Genomic DNA, 24,137 nt, shown 5'->3' on the forward strand with positions numbered 1-24,137 from the left:
GGAAAAGAAGTAGTAATAGTATTCAACACAAAATACGAGGCTAATCTTCTTGAATGGCAATCTGTCTCAAGTAGAGTAATGTGGGCAAATATGAGAATGGGGAACTGGACAATGAGACTTATTTGTGCCTATGTTCCCACAGAAGGTTCTACTAAGGTAGAAGTGGAGGAATTTTTTGAAGCTTTAGAAAAAGCAACTGACACAATGAAAAAGGAAAAGTTGGTCCTTGTTGGGTATCTAAATAGCAGAGTAGGAAATATTTGTGAGACATACAAAAATATTTTGGGAAAATTTGGAGAAAAGAGCAAAGCTAATAATAATGGCAAATATCTGTTGGATTTCTGCTCAGGACATGGACTGGTTATTACTAACACCATGTTCCAACATAAAAATGTGCACAAATTCACATGGACAGAAGAGGCTAGGAATAAGAAAAGTCTCATTGACTATGTTATTGTTGATAGTGATGTTTTCTCCTTGGTGCAGGATACCAGAGTGTACAGAGGATTTGAAATTGGAAGTGATCACTATTTAGTCTTGAGCAGGATAAAATTGAATTTCATATCGAAAAGAATAACATGTAAGAAAGTTTTAAAGCGAATAAAAGTTGAGCAGCTCGCAGATGTGAACTGTAGACTAAAATACAGAAATATTATTGAAAAGAAAATGAAAGAGTCTGAGAACAGGAATCAAACCTTGGAGATTCAGTGGCAAACTCTGAAGGAAACATTGATTGATTCTGCCAGAGAGGCATGTGGTGAGGTTGTGTGCAAGGATAAAAAAATCAGAACTCCCTGGTGGACACAGGAAGTTAAAGAGGCAGTGAAGGAAAAGAAGAAAGCATATCAAAAGTTCCTGGCAAATAAGTCAGCTTTTACTCTTACAGAATACAGAGACAAATGTAAGAAAGCTAAACAGTGTGTAAAACTTGCTAAACAAAAGTCATGGGAGGACTTTGGCAAGAATATAGAAAATAAATGTCAAGAAGGTGGCAAAATATTCTGGAGGTTGTTGAAGAAGCTTAGAAATGGAGGAAAGAGTGCTGTAAAAGGAATTACAGATGATAAAGGTGAAATGAAAACAGGAGAAAAAGATATCCTTGAAGTATGGAGTAATTACTTTGAAAAACTGCTAAATGAAACAAGTAGTGATGACAGCACAGTGATAAAAAACACTGACCAGGCATGCAGTCAGGAATATATATCCATACTTGAAGTAGAAAAAGCCATCAAAGGCTTGAAATGTGGAAAGGCAGCAGGAGTAGATGATATTCGACCAGAAATGCTGAAGTATGGTGGTATAACAGTCTTACAGTGGCTGCACTGCATAGTTCAGAAAGCCTGGACAGAGGGACGAATTCCCGATGATTGGATTAGAGCTCTCATAGTACCCATATATAAAAAGGGAAATAAAACTGAATGTGAGAATTACAGAGGTATTTCCCTACTGAGTGTTCCTGGCAAGATCTATGCAAGTATACTTGAGAAACGGTTGAGAAGAATTGTGGAAGAAAAGCTTGGTGAAGAACAAGCTGGATTCAGGCCAAATAGAGGCTGTCAGGATCAGATCTTCACTTTACGACAAATAGTCGAGAAAGCATGGGAATATAACACAGATCTGTATTTAAGTTTTGTCGATTTGGAAAAGGCATATGACAAGGTGCCAAGAGAGAAGCTATTGAATACGCTGCAGTTATACGGTGTCAATGGGGCATTATATCAAGCGATACTTAGTCTTTATTTGAGTTGTGAGTCAGCAGTTAGAATTGAAGAAGTACAGGAAGATGGTTTAATGTTAAATCTGGTGTGAGACAAGGATGTACATTATCCCCTCTGTTATTCATTATCTATATGGATCACATTATGAAGGAATGTGGTATTAAACCTGATATCAAAATTGGAGATGTTAATGTCAGCTCTTTGCTTTATGCGGATGATGTTATACTTCTAAATAAATCCGCTACAAGTCTGCAAGATTCTCTGACTAAATTCAATAGCTGTTGTAATAGATATGGTATGAAGGTCAGCAATAAAAAGACAAAGACAATGAAAATAGGCAGAATCATTGAAAATGTCAACTGTGTTCTGAATGGAGAACCTGTGGAACAAGTAAAACATTTCAGCTACTTAGGCACAATTTTTACTGAAGATGGTAAACTAAATATAGAAATAGACAACAGAATCAGCAAAGCTGGTATGGTGGGAAGTCAATTGAATAAACTCATTTGGAATAAAAGAGAAATTAGTCGTAACACTAAATTAGCTGTATACAAGACAGTGTTCAAACCAGTTTTAACTTATGGATCTGAGAGCTGGGTCAGAAGTAATACACTTGACCAAAGACTAGAGACTGCAGATATGAGAGTCCTGAGAAAGATTAGAGGCATGAACAGATGGCATCAATGGCAATATCATATTAAAAACGAGGATATTAGGAAAGAACTTGACATTGTCAGCATCCAGGAATGCATTAGCAGAGCTAATCTCAGGTGGTATGGTCACTTAAATAGAATGGGAGAGAAAAGATTAGCAAAACAAGTGTTCTCTGCCAGGTTGGCAGGAAAACGACCCAGAGGAAGACCAAGATATAGGTGGATTGATATGGTACAAAGTGCCTTAGACGATAGAAATATAAGATCTGATAATGTTGGAGTCTTGACAAGTAACAGACTGATTTGGAGGAAAATTGTAGATAGGAAGTTAGTAATGATGTAATTTTTTCATGTAGTAATGTCATATCCTGTACACCCCTTGAGGGTACATGGCAGGAATTTGATGATGATGATGATGATGAGGTTTGTCTTTTTAGGGGTGCTTAAGGGTCAAAGCTGTATAACAGAGAGGAGACCTCCATATAGCCTATAAAGGAATGCTGAAAACCAACCAGGGCTTCTGACCTAATGTCGAATCCTCACCTTCTCGTGGTGCACCCTGTTGGGTATCTACTTGGATACAGAACGAACGAGGACGAGCTGGCAATTTGGGATTTAGCCGACCAAATTGTATTCTTATTGGTTAAACCAAAGTAAAAAATTATGGTGAAACATGACAAAATTTCATGCCGGCTGGGACGTCGCCCGGTTAAACAAGGCCCCCATTGTATTCGCCAGGAAAACAGGGCGAACAGCAAAAAGTCATCTACTGGAACAAATCTGAAAACACACCCCAACTCAACATCACCAGAGTTAAAGATCGATACTATCAACATAAGAAGCCTGAATGGAAAAGAAATGGAGCTAGCTGAGGAATTAGATAAGTACCAGATCGACATAATAGGGGTGACTGAAACAGAAAAACTGAAGAGATCTTTCTGAGTAATAAATACAAAATGTTATATTCAAGCAATGACAATCAAGGAAAAGAAGCAGTAGCCATAGTATTCAACACAAAATGAGGCTAACTTCTTGAATGGCAGTTTCAAGTAGAGTAATGTGGGTAAATATGAGAATGGGGAACTGGACAATGAGACTTATTATTTTTGCCTATGGTCCCACAGAAGGTTCTACTAAGATAGAAGTGGAGGATTTTTTTGAGGCTTTAAAAAAAGCAGCTGACACAATGAAAAAGGAAAAGTTGGTCCTTGTTGTGAATCTAAATAGCAGAGTAGGAAATGATTGTCAGACATACAAAAATATTTTGGGAAAATTTGGAAAAAAGAGCAAAGCTAATAATAATGGCAAATATCGGTTGGATTTCTGCTCAGGACATGGATTGGTTATTATTACTAACACCATGTTCCAACATAAAAATGTGCACAAATTCACATGGAGGAAAGAGGCAAGGAATAACAAAAGTCTCATTGACAATGTTATTGTTGATAGTGATGTATTCTCCCTGGTGCAGGACACCAGAGTTTGGAAATGATTATGGAAATGATTACTATTTAGCCTTGAGCTGCATAAAATTGAATTTTATATTGAGAAGAATAACATGTAACAAAGTTGTAAAGCGAATAAAAGTTGAGCAGCTCTCAGTGTGAATTGTAGACCAAAATACAGAAAGATTATTGAAAAGAAAATGAAAGAGTTTGAGAACAGGAATCAAACCTTGGAGATTCAGTGGCAAGCCTTGAAGAAAGCCCTGATTGATTCAGCTAGAGAGGCATGTGGTAAACTTGCCTGCAAGGATAGAAAAATTAGAACTCCATATTGGACACAGGAAGTTAAAGAGACAGTGAAGGAAAAGAAGAAAGCATATCAAAAGTTCCTGTGAAATAAGTCAGCTTGTGCTCTTAGAGAATACAGAGACAAATTCAAGAATGCTAAACACTGTGTAAAACTAGCTAAACAGAAGTCATGGGAGGACTTTGGTAAGAATATAGAAAATAAATATCAGGAAGGTGGCAAAATATTCTGGAGGGCTGTTGAGAAGCTTAGGAATGGAGGAAAGGAGTTAGAGATGATAAAGGTGAAATGAAAATGGGGAGAAAGATATCCTTGAAATATGGAGTAATTACTTTAATAGTGCTATCATATCCTGTATACTCCTTGAGCATATATGGCAGAAATTTGATGATGATAATCATTTCCTACTCTGCTGTTTAGATCCCCCGACAAGAACCAACTTTTAATTTTTCATTGTGTCAGTTGCTTTCTGTGAAGCCTCAAGAAATTCCTCCACTTCTACTTTAGTAGAACTTTCTGTTGGACCATAGGCATAAATAAGTCTCATTGTCTCATTCCCCATTCTTATATTTGCCCACATCACTCTACTTGAGACTGCCTGCCATTCAAGACGATTTGCATCATATTTAGTGTTGAATATGCTGCTACTCCTTCTTTTCCTTGATTGTCATTGCCTGAATATAACATTTTGTATTTTTTGCTCAGAAAGATCTCACCAGTTTTTCCTTTTTTTGTTTTAGTCACCCCTTTTATATCGATCTGGTACTTATCCAATTCCTCAGCTAGCTCCATTTCTTTGCAATTCAGGCTTCTCATGTTGATAGTACCGATCTTTAACTCTCGTGATGTTGAGTTGAGGTGGGTTTTAGGATTTGTTTCAGTAGCTGACCTTTCGCGGTTTGCACTGGTTCCTTGGCAAAAACAACCTGCATCTTGTTTAGCTGGAAAATGCCCCAACTGACATGAAATTCTGTCATGTTGTACCATCATTTGATATTTTGGTTTAAGCCAATAAGAATACAATTTGGTTGACTAAATCCGAAATTGCCAGCCCATTCTTGTTCGTTCATTATCCAGGTAGATACCTCACAGGGTGAACCACAAGAAGGTGAGGATTGGACATTAGGTCACAAGCACTGGTCGGTTCTGCATTCCTTTAAAGGCTGTGTGGAGGTGTCCACTCAGTTATATAGCTTTGACCCTTAGATGTAGCTTGAGGTGGGAAATTTTTCTGAACTGAGGCTGATTTCAGGAATAATCTTTCATACTTATATTTGCTGCTCTGCAGTAAAGTGACTTTCCCTCACTGTATTCTGTTGTGGGTATCCAGTGCATGGTCAGAAAGTCCTGAGTAGCTGTATTGGTGAAACAGGATGTAGTCTTTGTGTTCAGATATCCTAATAATAGCTGTCCTGCCTGTTTGTCCATACTAGGACAGTTTGCAATAGCAAGGGACCTGGTATACTCCAGGTTGGTGTAGGGGAAGTGGCTGATCTTTGGTGAAGCAAATAAGGGATATCAATTTCTTATATGGTTTGTAACAGGTAGTCAGGTTATATTTTTTTAGGATTTTTGTTATCCTTTCAGATGTTCTCTGTATATAAGGAATGGTGATAGATTTAGTGTAATCTGTTTTATGAAAAGGAAGGGGGAGCTCTGTTGTTAACTGTTTTAATATTTTATAGATTTTTGGGAGTTATAGCCATTGGCCAAGGAGGCGTTAAGGATATGGTTCAGTTCGATAGTTAGGGCATTGTTATCTGAACAAATTAATTTAGCACTTTTATATAGGGGTTTTTGTAATCCCATATTGTTGGGGGGTGGGGATTGCTGGTGAATATATCTACATGTATGGTTGGTTTTATGTAAACATAGAAAGCCAGGGATCCATCAGGCTGGTGTGTAATCAGAGTGTCTAGGAAAGGGAGACTGTTGTTGTTTTTCCTTTTCGTGGTGAACTGGATTCTGGGCTGTTGATTGTTTAGGTGTGTTAAGAAGTTGTGGAGTTATCTAAGCCATATGGCCAAATAGCAAACACATCATCCACATAGTGTAGCCAAACAGTGGGTTTTTGTGGGGCTCAATTTAAGCCTTTTTCTTCAATGATTTCCATATAGAAGTTGGCCTTTATCTGTTTGTAGAATTTTCCTTGCCAAACGAAGTAGCCTGAGTTCACGGTGAACTGAAATAGGGCTGATTTTCCTAAAAAAAAATATGAGCTGACTACCTGTTACAAATCATATAAGAAATTGGCATTCCTTATCCACTCCACCAACGGTGCAGTGGATAAGGAATGCCAATTCCACTTCCCCTACACCCACCTGGAGTATACCAGGTCCCTTGCAGTTGTAAACTGTCCTACAGCCGAAGAAGCAGGACAGCTAATATCAGGATATCCGAATGCAAAGATTACATCTGGTTTCACAATACAGCCACTCAGGACTTGCTGACCATGCACTAGATAACCACCACAAGATATGCCGGAAGAAAGCCACTTTTCTACACAGCAGCAAATATAAGTACTTAAGATTATTCCTGCAATCAGCCTCAGCTCTTAAAAAAAAAAACTTCCCAATTCTCAAAAAATTTGGGTGTATGAGACTGCCCCAAATTTGGGAAGCTTGCATTCTAAGAACATCAGCCCAACAGCCAAGACAACCCAATTTAACCCACTAGGGGGGCATCTTTAGGACTCTAGGACCAACTTCAGATGCCTTCTTCAGCCTCATTTGCTCATTGTTAGTGCCTGCGTGCACATATCATAGTTTTTATGTTCCCAGAAGATGGCAATGTAACATTGTCGAAATATAGTAAAGTATTGATTAAAGTTTTTTAATTAATATTTTAATATATGTTGTGATTTCCCAAAAAATTTAAAGTCATGCATAACCAATGTATAAGTTTATCTACAAGAATGTATTTCATTCTCCTGATTTCAACGTGCATCAGCCAATCATACACAATATCCTCAGGAACTATTGCATCATTGGTTGATGCAGTGCAGTTGACTTATGACATTGTGGTCATAAGATGATGCAGTCATTATTATAAAGTGAAATCAATCTCGTAGGGTGAGCAAGTATTTGTGCAACTTCCTGAGCTACACTCCCATTTACTCCTGTCTCACAAGTACTACACAAGTGATTCCGGCAGTGTAAATCCAGCAGTAGTAGTGATGCCTCGTATTTGTGTTAATATTGTCAATAACGTTTTTTACATTTGTGGGGAAGTCACGTTTGTAAGCCAGAAAAAGGCCATCACTCCATTAGTGAAAAAGGCTTATCAGCTTTATTTTGGATGTAAGATCGGGGATCAGGACAATGCCTTGGCTCCAAACATATGCTGCAGTATATGTCTTCAGCATATAATCATGATCCATATGTCAGCCATGGTGCATCACCTGCATCACACAAGAACTGAACAATCTTGTTCATGATCTGGAGCTGTCCAAGGCCAAAGGGAGTTACTGGGATCAAGACTACTTGTTCAATGGAATCTTCTCAAGGAAACAATCTGAGTGACTTCATTTTGCACTCTTCATAAGCAATTTGCACATTACTTCCAAAAGACAGATGACCTTGTGTTCTGCTTTGATGTAGATCGCAGATGTGTTGCTATACAAGTGACAGACAAAGTGATGTTAAACCTTGAAGCTGACATTTACTGGTATATGTGTGATAAGTACGTGTTACTCTATTATATAAGAACCTATTGCCAATCTCTCACAAGCTATTGCTAATTTTGCATTTTCATTGTCATTTCTTATTCAGCACCTCAGAATCTATAAGAAATGACTAAATTAATCTGGGGGCATGACTTGTAAATTTTTTTTAAATTTTTTGTCCAGTGTGATTTGTTTGTTAGTAATGAAAGTATTTGTATTTATTATTATTATTATTATTATTATTATTATCTGAGACCTCCAGGGAGTCAAGGACTCATTTACACCTGTTCTTTCTCCCCCTTATATTCGCCATTCACATGGCTTATTACTGATGGTTCATATACACAGCTGGGAAAAAAAATCAATAGGCACCATAGTGTGATGAATAAACAACCATGGCACCCAACTCCATAAGATGTAGCATCTCCTCCTTTTGTTGTAATGACTGCAGCAATCCTGCAGGGCTTACTTTCCGCAAGCTTATGATAACGATCAGTGAGAATTTTGGACAATTTGGACAACCCTGGACCTCACCCAACATCCCAGTTCATCCCACAAATGTTCTCCAAGGTTGAGATCAAAGCTACAGCAGCAGCCTTATGACACTGCATTATCTTTCTGAAAGAGACAATGGTCGGTTCAGAATGTTCAGATACTCTTTTGGAGTTCAATGTTTGGGGCACCACAAACAGAAGTCTGAGGCCAAACCAGGAACAACAGGACCATACCACGGCACTGCCACCTCTGAATTTCATAGTTGTGGTTATGCACTCTGGTAAGAGACGTTCACCAGCCATCTGCCACCACATCTCTCCATCTGCTTGGTAGAGGGTGTTGGATAATGTGGAGCTTGCATATTGCAGTCCTATCATGGAAGCTCATGTTGTGAGCTTCAGTTCTGAATGTTTTTCTGAAGATTTGTGTTCCAGTCAATGTCTAGAACTCTGCATTCAACGTGTTGGCTGAACGAATATCAGTTTTTATGTGTTATCCTTTGTAGCATCCTATAGTCATGTTCAACGAGTGTGATTGGTCATCCACTGCAGGTAGTATTTGCAGATGACTCCCTGCACTTCCATCACAGAGAGTCAACTGCAGTGTTATCACTGATTGTTGACCTGGAATGGCCCAACTTGTTAACAATTTTTTGAACAGATAGTCCTGTAACATGACACCCTATCACAATGCCTCTTTCAAACTTCATGCGTTCCCTTTTCTCAGCCATTTCACTCAGATCCAGTGCACTGACATGGAAGCATAATTTTCCCCCAATTTATACTGACTAGAAACATGCAACTTATCACATGGCATAATGCACCTTGCTCATGGGGGAGGGATTCCGTTGGCTTCTTTTCAAGCAGTGTATTTATGCTCTTAAATAATTCAAATATACTAGCTAAATATAGAATTCTTAATTGTTTTGTAATATGTCCTAAAACAAACACACTCATACACCCCATACAGGTTTGGTTTCAAATGAAGAACCTGTCATTATATGTGGTGCTTCTGGCGATGTGTAAATATGAAATTATTACAGGGTGTGCCCCCACACACCCAGAAGGTTAAGGTGGCAGCAAGATAGTTCCAATTGCCCTGACATGAACATGTTAATAAGGAAAGAAATGGTGCTCAAATGCAAGTATTGACAATTTCAACATCAGCAGAATTCAAGATTGGCATCATATATGTTATCAAAGGAAAGAAGTAGAACTGGCAGTAAAATTGGAGAAATACTGCATTGATGTAATTGGTATTATCACAAAAAAGAAGACAAAAACAGATCAGGTCCTTCTCTGTATCAAATACAAGATGTTATATTTCAGTCAGTTATAATCAGAAAAGGAAAGAGTAGCTATAGGATTCAACACTGGCAGGAAGCACTGACAAATAAATTGCATTAATTTAAGCATCAAAAGTCCAGTATAAATAGAAACAGAACAGAGGAAGTTGTTCCTACTAGTTCCTGCCTAGGTTACACATCTCTTTATATTTTCACCTATTGAAGATAGATGAAGCATCTTTGTGGAAATATTAACATTTGGCTTATCATGTGTCATTTTATAGTGGAGTGTCTTTATTTCATTCGAGAGGAATTCAGTGTTTACAGATATGGCTGAGGCATGTACACTCAAGCACAGTTTTCAGATTTGGATAAACTGCATGGAGTTTATAACTTTTTATCAAAAATTAATTATACAGATGCATATGATCATAAGTAGTTGCTTTGTGTATATATGGCATTGTTCAACTTTTTAAATTTGCTTTCTGATATATATTATTTACATATTTATTATTATTGTTATCTGAGACCTCCAGGGAGTCAAGGACTCATCGCTATAAATCACCCAAACCAGCTAATCATACCTATCCTTAAATTCATTCACACCAGATGCACTCACTATCCTAAGGGCAAATTATTCCACTCACTCACTGCTCTCTGGTAGAAAAACCTAGTTCTTGCTCCTTTCTTGACCGTGAACAAACTTAACTTCCATGGATGCCCCGGTGTTCTCTCTCCATCTTCCATATAACAAAAAATTTCACCAGTAGATATCCTATAACACCCATTCAAAAGTTCATAGACCTCTTATCATATCACCCCGCTTTCTCCTGTTAACCAGTGTTTGTAATCCACTTACTCACAGTCTGTCCTCATAATCTAAATCCCATAATCTGGATATAATCTTTGTAACTCTTCTTTTTACTTTCCACAGCCTCTTTAACCCCTAGGAACTCGGGAGACCAAATTTGCATGCAGTAACCAAATGTGGTCTTATCAAAGCCTTATAAAGAGGCACAATTACTTCTTTATCCTTACATGTCAAGGTTCGCTTCAACATCACAATTATCCTCTGAGCTGTGTTCGCAACTTTTGCTATGTGACCTTTGAACTTTAAATTCCTATCCACCAATATGCCAAGATCAATTGCCTCTTCAGTTTCTTGCAGCATAACCCCACTAATATAATATGCTGCTGAAACTCTAATTATGCCAAAGTGCATAACTTTACACTTACTAACATTAAACTGACAATCCATTTTCATTTTCCCAAATTTCCAGTCTATTCAATCATTTTGTAACTGCTGAATATCAGTAGCATCCCTGATTGCCCTGTCTATCATCTTATCATCATCATCAAACAATTGCACATCTGATGTTAGATTCTACCTGATGTCATTAATGTATAGATTGAACAATAATGGCCCAAGGACTGAACCCTGAGGTATACCACTGGTTACATTAAATTTGGCAGATTCACACCCACTGTATACCACATTTTGTTATTTGTCTGTCAACCATCCCTTGATCCAAGTCAAGAGTTTATATCCCATATTCTCCAGTTTATGATCAGCCGTTTGTGTGGCGTCCTATAAAATGCCTTAGAAAAATCCAACATTATCATAGTGTATCCATTCCCTTTATCCGACTCAGCCATAACACTGTTATAGCAAATCACTAAAACATGAATTTCCTTTATGCTGTTGCTTGTGGAGTATAGCATGTTTGTATACCTATTTCTGTATACAAGTTCTTACCAACTTCTCTAAAATCTTCACTACCACACCAGAGATGCTGATAGGTTTGTAGTTAGACACATCAGTTTTTGCATCACCCTTGTACAATGGAATTATCATATATTCCTTCCATTTCTTAGCAAACTCAAGTTATTCAAACATGAAAAGTGTAGCCAATTTGGCTGAACATTCCTTTAGCAATTGGGTTGATATTCCACCTGTCCCTATAGACAAATATTTATCCAGGTTATGCAATAGCTCTTCAACCTCATTTTCATGAGCCTCTAACTCTTCCAATGTAGCAGTAACACTGTGCACTATGTTACATACAGCTGGGCTGATATAGCTTAGCAAAGTGAGCACTCATTAACTGAGCAATCTCATTAGCTTATGACACTCGAGTATAATCTGCATTCAATAAAGTTATTCTTCCACATTCATTCTTTCTTTTGTGTGCAGCATAAAGATAAAATTTTTTTGTATTGCCTTTAGCTTGCATGGCCAATTGCTTTTCATACTCTGATTTAACTTTCCTCACAATATTCGTTACTTTTCTGGTCTGAGCTTTATGTATTTCATAACTCCTCTCACTCTTATTCTAATGAGATTCTTTCCACATCATCTTCTTTTGGATTGCTTGCTTAATAAGGTTGCACATCCATTCTACTCCCAACCTATTTATTCTTCGAACACTAGGGATACGTTCAGATACTGCCTCATTTGAGCACTTTTTCAAAGATTTCCATGCATTGCTGACATTTTTCCCATTCAGTAACTGATACTATGGGACCAAAGATGGTATTCTCCTAAGTTGATCGTAATTTCTAGCTTTGTAGTTCAGCATGTAATCTGTTTTAATCAGAGCATCAATACAATTAGATACTTCCTAAGAAAGAACAGCGTGATCACTGTCACCAATTGGCGGTAAAATAGCCATATTCTTAACAGAGACCCCTTCTGACGCTATGAGCAAATCCAACACTCTTTGACCTAGAGTTCCTTCTTTCACATGCTGCTTGAGAAAGTTGTCTATTAAAATTCAGTGAATTCCTCTTCTTTCTTATCATGAGATTTCTCTTCTACCCAATCAATATTTGGAAAATTAAAGTCACCTGTAATGATCATTCGTTTGGTACCCATGAGGCTAAATTGGTGATGCATTTCTTCATCCCGTGCAAGTAAACCACCAGGCCTGTAGCAACACCCCATCATTTACCCCATTCTGCTAACCTCCCCTTCACACCAGGTAGACTAAAACTCATCGCTACACAGGACATTGTTACCATCATTGTTTTCTTGTATTTCTACCCTAACTGAACTTACGTCATCTGATATCATTAGTAGCACTCCACCTCCTCTCCTATCTCTTCTGTCATTCCTAAAAATAGTATACCCATTACACTTGATCCCACTTATCATATCTGATTCTGATAGCCAGGTTTCACTAATGCCAACAATCTTAGGCGACATCGTATTCAATAAAGCAATGAACTCAATCCCTCCGTTTCTAACGTTCCTGACATTTGTGTATAAACATTATAAATTACCACCTAGCCTGTTCTTATAATTAGATATGCAATCTATATGGTCTTGTTCTAGAATTTTCTCTTTTTTCTCCTTAGATCATGTTCGAAGACATTCATATCTTTATCACGTTTGCACACCATAGCTGAACTTTCATACACATTTTTCCCATTCCTCCCTTGATGATCTAGTTTCCCTGAAGAAGTAATTTCTCCAGGCTTCTAATACCAAATGAATTCAAGTGCAGGCCATCCTTCTTATACAAGTCTTTTCTGCCATCAAACACACCCCACATATCTAAAAGCTCGCATCCATATCTTCTACACAACATGAACGTGAAGTCATTTGCTATCATTGCCCTCCTCCTTAACTCAGTACTGGCATATCTGGGTAATAATCCTACAATTTTTGCTCTCTCACATTTCTTTCTTGCTTCTTCCAACAGACCTTTCATATCTTCTCTCTTACTATACAAGGGTGGTCTGAAAAGTTCTTGGCATAACAATGAAAAAACAAATTTATAATTTAAAAATTATTTTTATTTTTCTATAAACATAATCTCCTTTAAGACTAATACATTTATTCCAGTGATGCTCCAGCACCATTATCCCATCCCTGTAGTGGTTCTTAGTAAGATCTGCAAAATACCCCTCTACAGCTGCAATCACCTCTTGATTCGAAGAAAAATGCTGACCAGCAAGGAAGAGTTTTAGTTTTTGGAAGAGATAGAAGTCAGAGGAGAGCCAAATCTGGGGAATAGGGTGGATGTTCCAACAATTCATAGAGCAGATCCCTTAATTTCCCCATTGCCAAAACACCTTTGTGGGCAGGTGCATTGTCCTGATGAAAGATGATTTTTTTCTTCTGCAAACCGGGTCTTTTCTCACGAATTTTTTTGTCTAGTCTAGTTAAAAGATCGGAATAATATTCTCTAGTTATTGTTTTACTCTTTTCAAGATAATTAATAAACAAAATTCATCTCAGATTTCTGGTGTTGTTGCACTTTTTGGATGTCCTTCATGTGGATCATCATCAAGGCTGTTATGGCCATATTTAAACTCGGCAACCCATTTCTTAATTGTCGAAAATGAAGCAGAAGAGTGCCCATAGACTTGTATGAACTTCGAACGAATTTCATTTGCTGTTAAATCTTCTTTTACATAGGATTTTATAATCGCACGATACTCAATTTTATCCATTTCAAGGGATGCAGACCACGCTTTTGATTTAGACAGCTGTATGAAACAAACTACTTGATAGAATGACTTGCAATTTCACATGAATGCTTATGACAGATGTACCAATTTAGAAAAAAAATCTTGCCAATAGTGTTGCCATCTGTGGTCGAGACCGAGAACTTTTCAGACCATCCTCGTATTTGTCATTACTTAAATCATTAATACTTACTAGAACTACCATCTTTTACTTTTCTTTTTTGGTTTTCAGTTAAGTTTGTCACATTTTTAATTTTTGCTCCTGGAAAACTATAAGTGGTGACTCCCTTGGCAAGTGCAAATTTTAAGATTGAATCACCATACCATATCACCTTTTTTTTTTTAAATTTTAACTGTCTTACCTTGGTGTTATTAATATTTTGATTACCAAGTTCAGTACTTTCTTGCCTGTTCTTGTTCTGATACTTTCTCTTATCCTGTCTAAGTTTAGTCAAACTTTTTTCCACCTTTTCCAATTCCCTGGTTGATTTTCTAATAATTTCTTTTAATCGAGATATTTCTAATGTATACTTATCCTTAAATAAATTATCATCACTGCAGCAATGCTTTTGTTCATCACGACAAATGCTCTCCTTAGTAGCAACAATTTGAGCTTTACACACTGGCCTTGTTAGGACGAGTTTTTGGCACTATTTCTAAGAGTAGTAAAAGCTAATAATATTTCTGCAATTATGTTATAAAATGCTGTAGTACAATAATTGCACTAAAAGGCACAAAAATATATTAAAAATACATAATTAAATCTAAGAAAACACATAATAAATTAATGAAAATCCCAAATCTTTCAGGAGCTCTCTAACAGTACTTCTTCTCATTTGATAGCCTCGAAACCAATAATCAATTGATTAACCATTTGACTTTAGATTTTTTATTATCTTCTGTACTGCTGTAACCTTTGTACACAACAGTATGATCTTTTCTGCCCTCACTACAGTAATTATTGAACCACCCATCCAGTCAATCCTTTTTAAGTTTCATTAGATTATGAAACTACAACAATAAGTGAACAATTTTTTATTATATCATTATTTTCTCCCGTTTCTTGTGTATTACACTCCCTCAGTTTAGAGGAAGTAGTATAATAAACAATTTAGAAGGGATCTTAAGCATATGTGTAACAAATCCTTAAAAAAATGGGGCATTGTTATGGTCTTTTGCAGAGATTCTGGTGATTGCATCATTTGGATATACATGCTCACCCAAGGGAATTATGTGTTGGTAAAGTGTTGCTTCAGCAGCCTATTATTGCATCTTTTTAAATTATAGTAAATAATAAACAAAAAATAAATCAAAATAAACAAAATTGTTTATTATTTAGAAATTAAACAATTATAAAAATAATTGTATTGTTGACTAATGAAATTAGGACCTGTGGAGCATTGAGTTGTGCTGTAAATGTTTTTAGGTTTGAATAGAGCTCCTGTGTGAAGAAAGACTATCAGTGTATGTTTGTTCGAACTGCATAAACTAGAGGGCAAAGTGCCACTGCATGGAAATTGGTTTGAAACAGAGCTATCCAACACCTTGGATAGCTCTGTTTACCTTGTAACAGTAGCATTGCAGATGTACCATCAGCCAGATTCTTTTGTTGGCATTAGAGATTTATCCTGCTGGTACATACTACAATCCACTTTCATATACTGTAATAGAAAACTGTGTGTGTGTGTGTGTAGAGGGATACATTGAAATAGCTATCTTGCTATTGGAAATGAGAATGATGAGTTCATATATTATAGGAATAAAAGTGGGAATAATTGATATAATGATGCACTATTCATTAATTACTTTTGTTTTTAATTGATTGAGGCATTGCATCATCAATATTTTAAAAATAATTACATGCTTGTGTCTGCATTTATTTATTAGTTATTTATTTTATTTATAGTAATGAAGTCTTAATATCTTGGCTATTTATTATATTTATAATCTGTATATTTATTATTCATTAATGTTTAAAGATTGTAAATTAAATTTGGTCTGGAAATACACAAATTTTCTATTTCCAGACCAAAAATAATCTTATTACTCCTCGAAGTGGAGAGCCACTTATTGCAGCCATTCAAGATTTTATTACAGGTTAGAAAGTTTTTCCATAGTTTAGATAATATTTATATTTTATTATTATTATAATATAAATTTATGAACTTTTAAAAACACAGTTCATTACAATTATACTTGAAGCATTTGCTCTCATATTGTTTTGTTTTAGTCTGTGCATTTAGTTTTGATTATAACAGAGTTGATCCAGATGAGTATTTATAAAAAGAACACTTTTTCAAAAGATACTTCATATGTATACTTTGCTTTTTTTTTCATCAGTAAAAAATATCTGAATATCACTTAATCAATGTAGCTGTTAAAAATTTAGTCAATTTTTGATTGTTATATTAATTTTTTTTTTTATCTGGTTACTGTTTATGATACGCTGAAGTTCTGTTTGTTTATTTTGGTTTCACATTATATATATTTTTTATAAGTTGCCGCATGTGTAATATGTGTTTATTATTGGCAATTGTGAGAAGTTTGCAGGAGAAAGGGGTTGGTGGAGCAACAGTTTGTCAAAAATGTATTTCAATTAGGCAGTATTATGTATGTTAATTGCATGTATTCTAATGGCCAGTTTCCTGTTCTGAGGGGCGAAAAACCTGAGTTTCTAGGAGAAAAAACCTCTACTTCTGTATGAGATCGTCACTTTCAGTTGAAGAGCCCATACAGTTTCAGTTGAAAAGCCCATGTTTACCTTGTAACAGTAGCATTGCATATGTACCATTAGCCATATTCTTTTGTTTGCACTAGAGATTTATCCTGCTGGTACATACTACAATCCACTTTCATATACTGTAATAGAAAACAGTGTTTGAAGAATGTGTGTGTGTAGAAGGGTACATTGAAATAGCTATCTTGTTATTGGAAATAAGAATGATGAGCTCATATATTATAGGAATAAAAGTGGGATTAATTGTGATATAATGATGCGCTATTCACTAATTACTTTTTTTAATTGATTGAGTCATTGCATAATCACTATTTCAAAAAAAAATTACATGTTTGTGTCTGCATTTATTTATTTATTTATTTATTTATTTTATTTATAGTAATGAAGTCTTAATAACATGACTATTTATTATATTTATAATCTGACTGACAAGAATTGATTGCAATGGACATAGTGTATTCAGGGAAGTTTAGCTTGGATTTGATTTTTATAGCACAAAGACATCAAAGGTCATACTGTGCCAGGACACAGGTTACAGCAGTACATACAGTAAGCAGTAAATAGGACAATCACAAACTTCCATGCCCCTGGCTGGATTCACACCTGCAGCCTTTTAACATATCTGCTCTCTAGCCAAAGGCTAGAGAGCAGATATGTTAACTAGTCGGCTAACCAGGATGGCAGAAAAATTAGTAGAATAAGAAGAAAGTAGAGAGGAAGTTCTGATAATTGCTGATGAACTGAATGGGTGGAAGGAGAATTCCATTATACAAAGGTGGAGTCAGAATTGATGTAGCCAATTTTAGACAAATCTTCATATCATCATCAAATTCCTGATGTACTCTAAGAGGGTATAGGATATTATGTTAGTACTACATGAAAAGTTGACATCATTACTAACTTTCTATTGACAATTTTGCTACAAATTAATCTGTTATTGGCTGGGACTCCAGTATTGTCAGATGCTATAGGTTAGTCTTTTAAGCCAGTGCTTCCCAAACTGTGGGCCGCTGCCCCCTTGGGGGCCATTACTATTGTTGAGGGGAATCGTGAAATAATGAAAACAAATTTAAAATGTTTTAAGACTAAGTGTGCCATGTCAAATATGTATGTATGATGCTAAAAATGTAATATTTGCATTTGATTTTTGCGATATTCGCTGTGTATATTTTGTATTGAATATAAATACAATAAATATTATAATAATACTGGGGGGGGGGCTAGGCCTCCCTGGCACCTACGCTGCCCAACCCCCTGTGTTCCGGACTGGTAGGCCGGTTCTCCTTGAATTCTGATGACTCGAATTTTGAAGACTCGACACTCAGGGTAGTCCCTGAGTGTCAAGTCTTCAATAGGAGGGGGTTCGCCCCACCTGGAGCCTACGGCACCCAACCCCCTGAGTTCCGGACAGGTAGGCCGGTTCTCCTTGAATTCTGATGACTCGAATTTTGAAGACTCAAAACTGGGGTTCCGCTCCCCTGGCACCTATGCCGCCAAACCCTCCCAAATTCCAGACTGGTAAGCCGGTTCTCCTTGTATTCTGATGACTCGAATTTTGAAGACTCGAAAGGGGGGTTCTCCCTTCCCCCCTCTGGCACCTATGATGCCCAACCCCTGGAGTTCCGGACTGGTAGGTTGGTTCTCCTTGAATTCTGATGACTTGAATTTTGAAGACTCGACACTCAGGGTAGCTCCTGAGTTTCAAAACATTTCAAAAAACATGACATACAAACGTGACATAAAAATGTGACATAAACAGGCTTATCATTTTATATATATAGGGTAGATATGTCTGGATTACTTTTTTTTTTTCGATGGGGGGGGCGTGAAATATTTTAATTTTTCCAAGGGGGCCTTTACATCCATTGTTTGGGAAGCACTGTTTTAATCCACTGCTTACTATGTATCAGTTCACCTAAATCATGATTTTCCCACTGGGTCTTTTTCCTGCCATCCTGTTAGCAAACGCTTCTTTTGCTAACCTTTTTGCTGTCATTTTATGACTATATACCTTAGATTAGCTCCACCATTGGCAGGGAAGTGTGAAGATTGAAAGCTATTCACCACAACATGCAGTGAGAGCAAGAAAGGAAACTGGCTATCCAGTAGCAAAAGGCAGAATAAAGCTAGGACTAAATAAATGTATTATTAAGAAAAAGAAAATAAAACTTACATATACACTGTTTGAAATAATATATATTTCCTTGTTTTACTAATTTCAGAAGACTCCTTAGTGCTTAAAGGTGGCAGTATTTGCATTTTTTTTTTTTTTGTCCTATAAGACAGACTGGCTACAAGAACACCATTCACAGATATAATCCACTAACCTCATAGACTTTTTTCTTTTTTTTTTTTTTTTTGTCCTAATTCAAAATAATTCAGCTGAAGCCTTTAGAACTCAGCCAGTATTGACAATGTACTTTGGTTCAAATCTCATATGAGATGTGAAGAAAGTTTAAAGAACTTTCCATTTGAAGGCAAGTTAGCTGGTTAACTTGCCAGTTAGCTAGCCTTTCTTATAAGAGTAATGTTGCTACCCTTGAACTTTGGCATTCTGACCCTTCACTTATAGTCTTAGATCACTTTGGTTGCAGTACTTTTAATCAAAACTCAATTTCTCAAATTAGATGATATTGACACTCATTTTGAATATACAAAATTGTTTAAGCAGTAACCATAAATGATTCATACACAATTTTTCTTGTAGGAAAAATATTCTTAGTTTGGTATATTGAACAGAATTATTCATTATGACAAGATTAAACATAAAAACTTTGGTCATGCTTTATGGTTGATGGAAAAGGGAATCTATTGCATTATTTTTAGTTTTTATAAACATCTATTTTTTTTTATAATGAATTTTATATTCATGCTCAATTAATTTTCATTTGATATCTCAATTATAGGAGGATATATTATTACCCAGAAAGACATGTTTTTTGATCACTATAAAGCTTGCCAAATTATTTCCTTCATTTTAGCTGGTGAAGATTTAAATACACACATTGAATTACCTCCACCTGCTATTCTTAAGGTATGTCTTTATAATTTCAAGTAATTTTGTTTATCTAGTCATTGAACTTTCTGCTTGCTTATAATTTCTGACTGTGTTTTCAGTGGATTCAGTGTCTTAAGCATTTCAGCATGTTTAATTTGAAATAATTTAGCACTCCAATAAAACCAAGTGGTTAGTGTATCCATTCTTTAATCACCAGGCTATGAGTTTGAAACCCAATATGGGTATGGATATTTGTGATTGTCTTTAAGTGGAAATGGATTCACACCAATGAATTTCATTATAGGTGTGAGACCATTGACCTGCTTTTTTGGAGGCCTGAAATGAATTGAAATGAATGTTTTTTTTCTTATTTTTCTGGTCCAGGTAAACCAGGTAAAAATAAATAAAAACATGATACAAATATGTGTGTGCATGTAAAATTAATAAAATTTAAAAAAAAATCCTTAGCCCATCCACAGTACTAATGTACTATAGGTTTATGACCTTTTTTTTAGGGTGGGAGTTGCATATCAAAAGTAAGTTTTCTAATTTTTTAAAGTTTTATTGTAACTTTTTTTTTTTTTTTTTTTTTTTTTTTTTTTTTTTTTTTTTTTTTTTACAGTAAGTTAAACTTATGCTTGCATTTTTAGGAAATTTTTTACAATTGCCTAAAATTTATTGCCACATTTCAGTTTTGAAATAATGCAAATAATTTTATTTGTCAAATTTCATATTTACATAACATGAAATTTGACATATAAAGTTATGTAAGTATATGTAGTGATAGAATATTATATCCAGTTATACAAAATTATATTGCTTTAAGACTATGCTATAGTGTGAAAGTACTACCAAATCACTACACAGAAAGTCACTGAAATTCTTGGAACTTAGATAATAAATTATATATTTAATTTAATTCTTCATCCAAGTGTAAGCAAACAAAGTTTGCACCTTATGTATCTTCAGGACTGGAACAACTCGTGGCAAAGGCAGACTAAGTTCTTATCATTTTCCTTAGTATCCCATAATGCAAAACACATCTCCTTGCAGACGTATAATGCTATACATTATAGGAAGGGCCACTACCCAGATCGGTTTCAACCTTTATTGAGGTCTCTTCAGTGGGAGCCAGATCAAGAGGTGATACCAAGGTTGAAGCAATGCAGAACTCATATTTCCATATGCCAGTAGTCAAAAGGTGTCACACCTTATTATTAAATTACTCTGGATTAGAGAAAGATGTTGGAAGTTTTTTCACACTTGGTTAGACTATAAATTATATATTTAGTTTAATCCTTTATCTGAGCGTAAGCAAACAAAGTTTGCGCCTGAAGTATCTTCAGGACTGGGGCAACTCGTGGCAAAGGCGGACTAAGTTCTTATCATTTTCCTTAGTATCCCATAATGCAAAACACATCTCCTTGCAGACGTATAATGCTATACATTATAGGAAGGGCCACTACCCAGATCGGTTTCAACCTTTATTGAGGTCTCTTCAGTGGGAGCCAGATCAAGAGGTGATACCGAGGTTGAAGCAGTGAAGAACTCATATTTCCATATGCCAGTAGTCAAAAGGTGTCACACCTTATTATTAAATTACTCTGGATTAGAGAAAGATGTTGGAAGTTTTTTCCCACTTGGTTAGACTATAAATTATATATTTAGTTTAATCCTTTATCTGAGTGTAAGCAAACAAAGTTTGCGCCTGAAGTATCTTCAGGACTGGGGCAATTTGTGGCAAAGGTGGACTAAGTTCTCATCACTTTCCTTAATATATAATCTATAGTCTAATCAAGTGGGGGTGGAGACTTCCAACATATTTCTCTAATCCTTTATCCAATTTACACTTGGATAAAGGATTAAACTAAATATATAATTTATAGTCTAACCAAGTGGGAAAAAACTTCCAACAACTCTTTAGATGATCATAACCGAACTGTTTGTAGATCATTACTACCATTTTATGATATGTACCCTCAAGGAATGTGTAGGATACTATGATAACACTACATAATTAAGTTTACATTATTATCCCCTTCCCATCTTATTGGAAATTTTATTCCAATTATTATTATTATTTTTTTGTCCTATTTCCAGTATTTTTGCTTGCATTTCAGTCTTCTAAAGAGATTATTAATTGCAACAATCCACCTAGATCTTCGTGTTGAGGGTCCTTAGCTGCCTTCCTGGCTTCATACATTGCTACCATCTTACATTACATATGGTCACACATTCTTGAATACTAACAATGTTAAGTTCCTTCTTAAAACAGTGATCTCTCAATTACATAACCTTCAATTTAAGAAAATGCAATTAACTGACCTTCAAATGATCGAACATTAAATTTATTAGTATGTCAATTGGCTTCTGGTTTGGCACCATCATCTGAACCTCATTTATCCTGCCTTTCATTTATGTGACTAATAACGTACTCTCATTGTGGTTGGATAATTTAGGAATTATTGTCTCTTCATTTCGAACATAATTCTGCTATTAATGCCATCTAAATTTTCCTGAACTCTCTTATGTGTTGTCTAGTCTTTGATCAATTTTATTTCTAGCCTAATTTTCAGTAAAACTCATATGAACAATTCTGCATACTTCTAGTTTAGTGTTGTGGCTAATTTTTCTTATATTCTACATAAATTTTTTAAATCTGAATTCTGCATTATATATGATGTTTGTTTACTCTGTTATTTAGATCTTCATTAAAATCTGTGGCTAAATAAATGAAACGTTTTCTTGTTTTATAGGTTTTATATATTATATATTTTATATTTTATATTTATATTTTATATATTCTTAATATCTTACTATCCTGTATAATTGCTATTTCCATTTTTCTCTATATTCCTTGTTTCAAATGCCTAACTCTTCTCTAATATTTTTTGATATGTTATCATCCAACCATATGCCTGTCCCATTACACTGATTTCTGTCAGATCATCAGACACAGATGTTTATCCCAGTGGTAATCATGGAATAGAGAGAGAGAGAGAGACCAATAATAAGCTCCATCAAATCAAGCCCAAAATTAAATTGTGGCAGTCTAGTCTTTGCAGAGACAGTAAAGAGGAAGTTGTTTTTATTTGGCTCTACATAGGTGATAGTCATCTTCCACACTCCTTCCTTTTGAGAAGTGTTTTTTATTTATTTATTTATTTATTTATTTATTTATTTATTTATTTTTTTTATGTTGAGCCCATACACAGGAAGTTGGTTGGTCAACCTATAACATTAGTACTGTGTATGGGTAGTGGGTTGGGAAAGGAGGAATTTGTTTACATTTGATTTGAATGACTTTAAATTGTATTCCTTGGGAAACACAGCAGGTGGGTGACTGTTCCACAGTGCAGCATTTGCAGGGATGAAGGAAGAGGAAAAGAAACTTGTTCTGTTTGTTTCTAGGTGTACTGTGAAGGGATATTGTGCAGTAGCTGCACATGTTTCAATGAGCTTAGTACTGGATGGAGGAATTATTGATGTTATTTCAGATGAGCATTTCCCATGGAAATATTTGTTGAATATACATACTGCAGAGACCATACGTCTGTGTGGAAGTGAGGGGAGAGAGTTGGTAAGGGATTGATAAGTCTAATTGCTCTCCTCTGTATTGAGTTGAGCATTTTGAGAGAGCTTTTTGGCACCCCACCCCATATGTGGGAGCAGTATTCAATAGCTGGGTGGATTTGTGATTTGTATAATGCTAATAGCTGTTCGGGGGTGAAGTAACGTCTTGAGCAAAAGAGAAATCCTATTTTTTTGAGGCTGAGGATGCAATGGTTGTGATATGTTTATGCCAAGAGAGGTTTGATGTGAGGGTGATTCCAAGAAGCGAGATCTCAAACTGTCTGGAAATTTGGGTATTGTCAAAAAGGATATTGGGAAAAAATGGTTCTTTTTTATGGGAAATGGTGCAGAACTGAGTTTTATTGGCATTGAAATTTATGAGGTTATCCGAACCCCATTGTATGATGGTTTGGAGATTGGAGTTGAGGGTGGTGGTTGATGTTCTGTAGGTTGAGGTGAGCTGTGTAGGGTAAGGCTTATCAAATGCAAGCGAGGAGTGTAGTTTGCTGTCATCTGCAAACCTGTGTATTGGGTTGGAGGTCAATTGCAGTAGGTCATTGATATATAGCAGGAAGAGGGTTGATGAGAGGACAGAACCTTGTGGGACCCCAGCATTAATTGAGTGGTGAGATGATAGGGAGCTGTCCACCATCATACACAGTGAGCGTCCAGAGAGAAAACTGGCAATCCAACTACAGAGGCCCTGGGTAAGACCGAATGATGGTAGTTTGCCTAGTAGGCCTTTGATTGCAAAGGCTTTGGAGATATCTAGTGCAACCACTTCAGATT

At 35.9% G+C, this 24,137-nt stretch overlaps 1 protein-coding gene across 1 annotated transcript in view; it reads left to right on the plus strand.

Moving 5' to 3' along the window:
* The window catches only part of Polr3A (RNA polymerase III subunit A), a 427,591-nt gene that overhangs the window by 204,752 nt on the left and 198,702 nt on the right, over positions 1-24,137 (plus strand). The window contains exons 16-17 of the mRNA XM_090415517.1: positions 16,068-16,137; positions 19,684-19,811. Of these exons, the coding sequence (XP_090271643.1) occupies positions 16,068-16,137; positions 19,684-19,811 (198 nt within the window). The remainder of the gene's footprint in view (positions 1-16,067; positions 16,138-19,683; positions 19,812-24,137) is intronic.

This window comes from Typopeltis vanoorti, chromosome 3 (assembly GCF_054136105.1).
Source record: "Typopeltis vanoorti isolate ZY-2024b chromosome 3, IOZ_Tvanoo_1.0, whole genome shotgun sequence".
Lineage (NCBI taxonomy): Eukaryota > Metazoa > Arthropoda > Arachnida > Uropygi > Thelyphonidae > Typopeltis > Typopeltis vanoorti.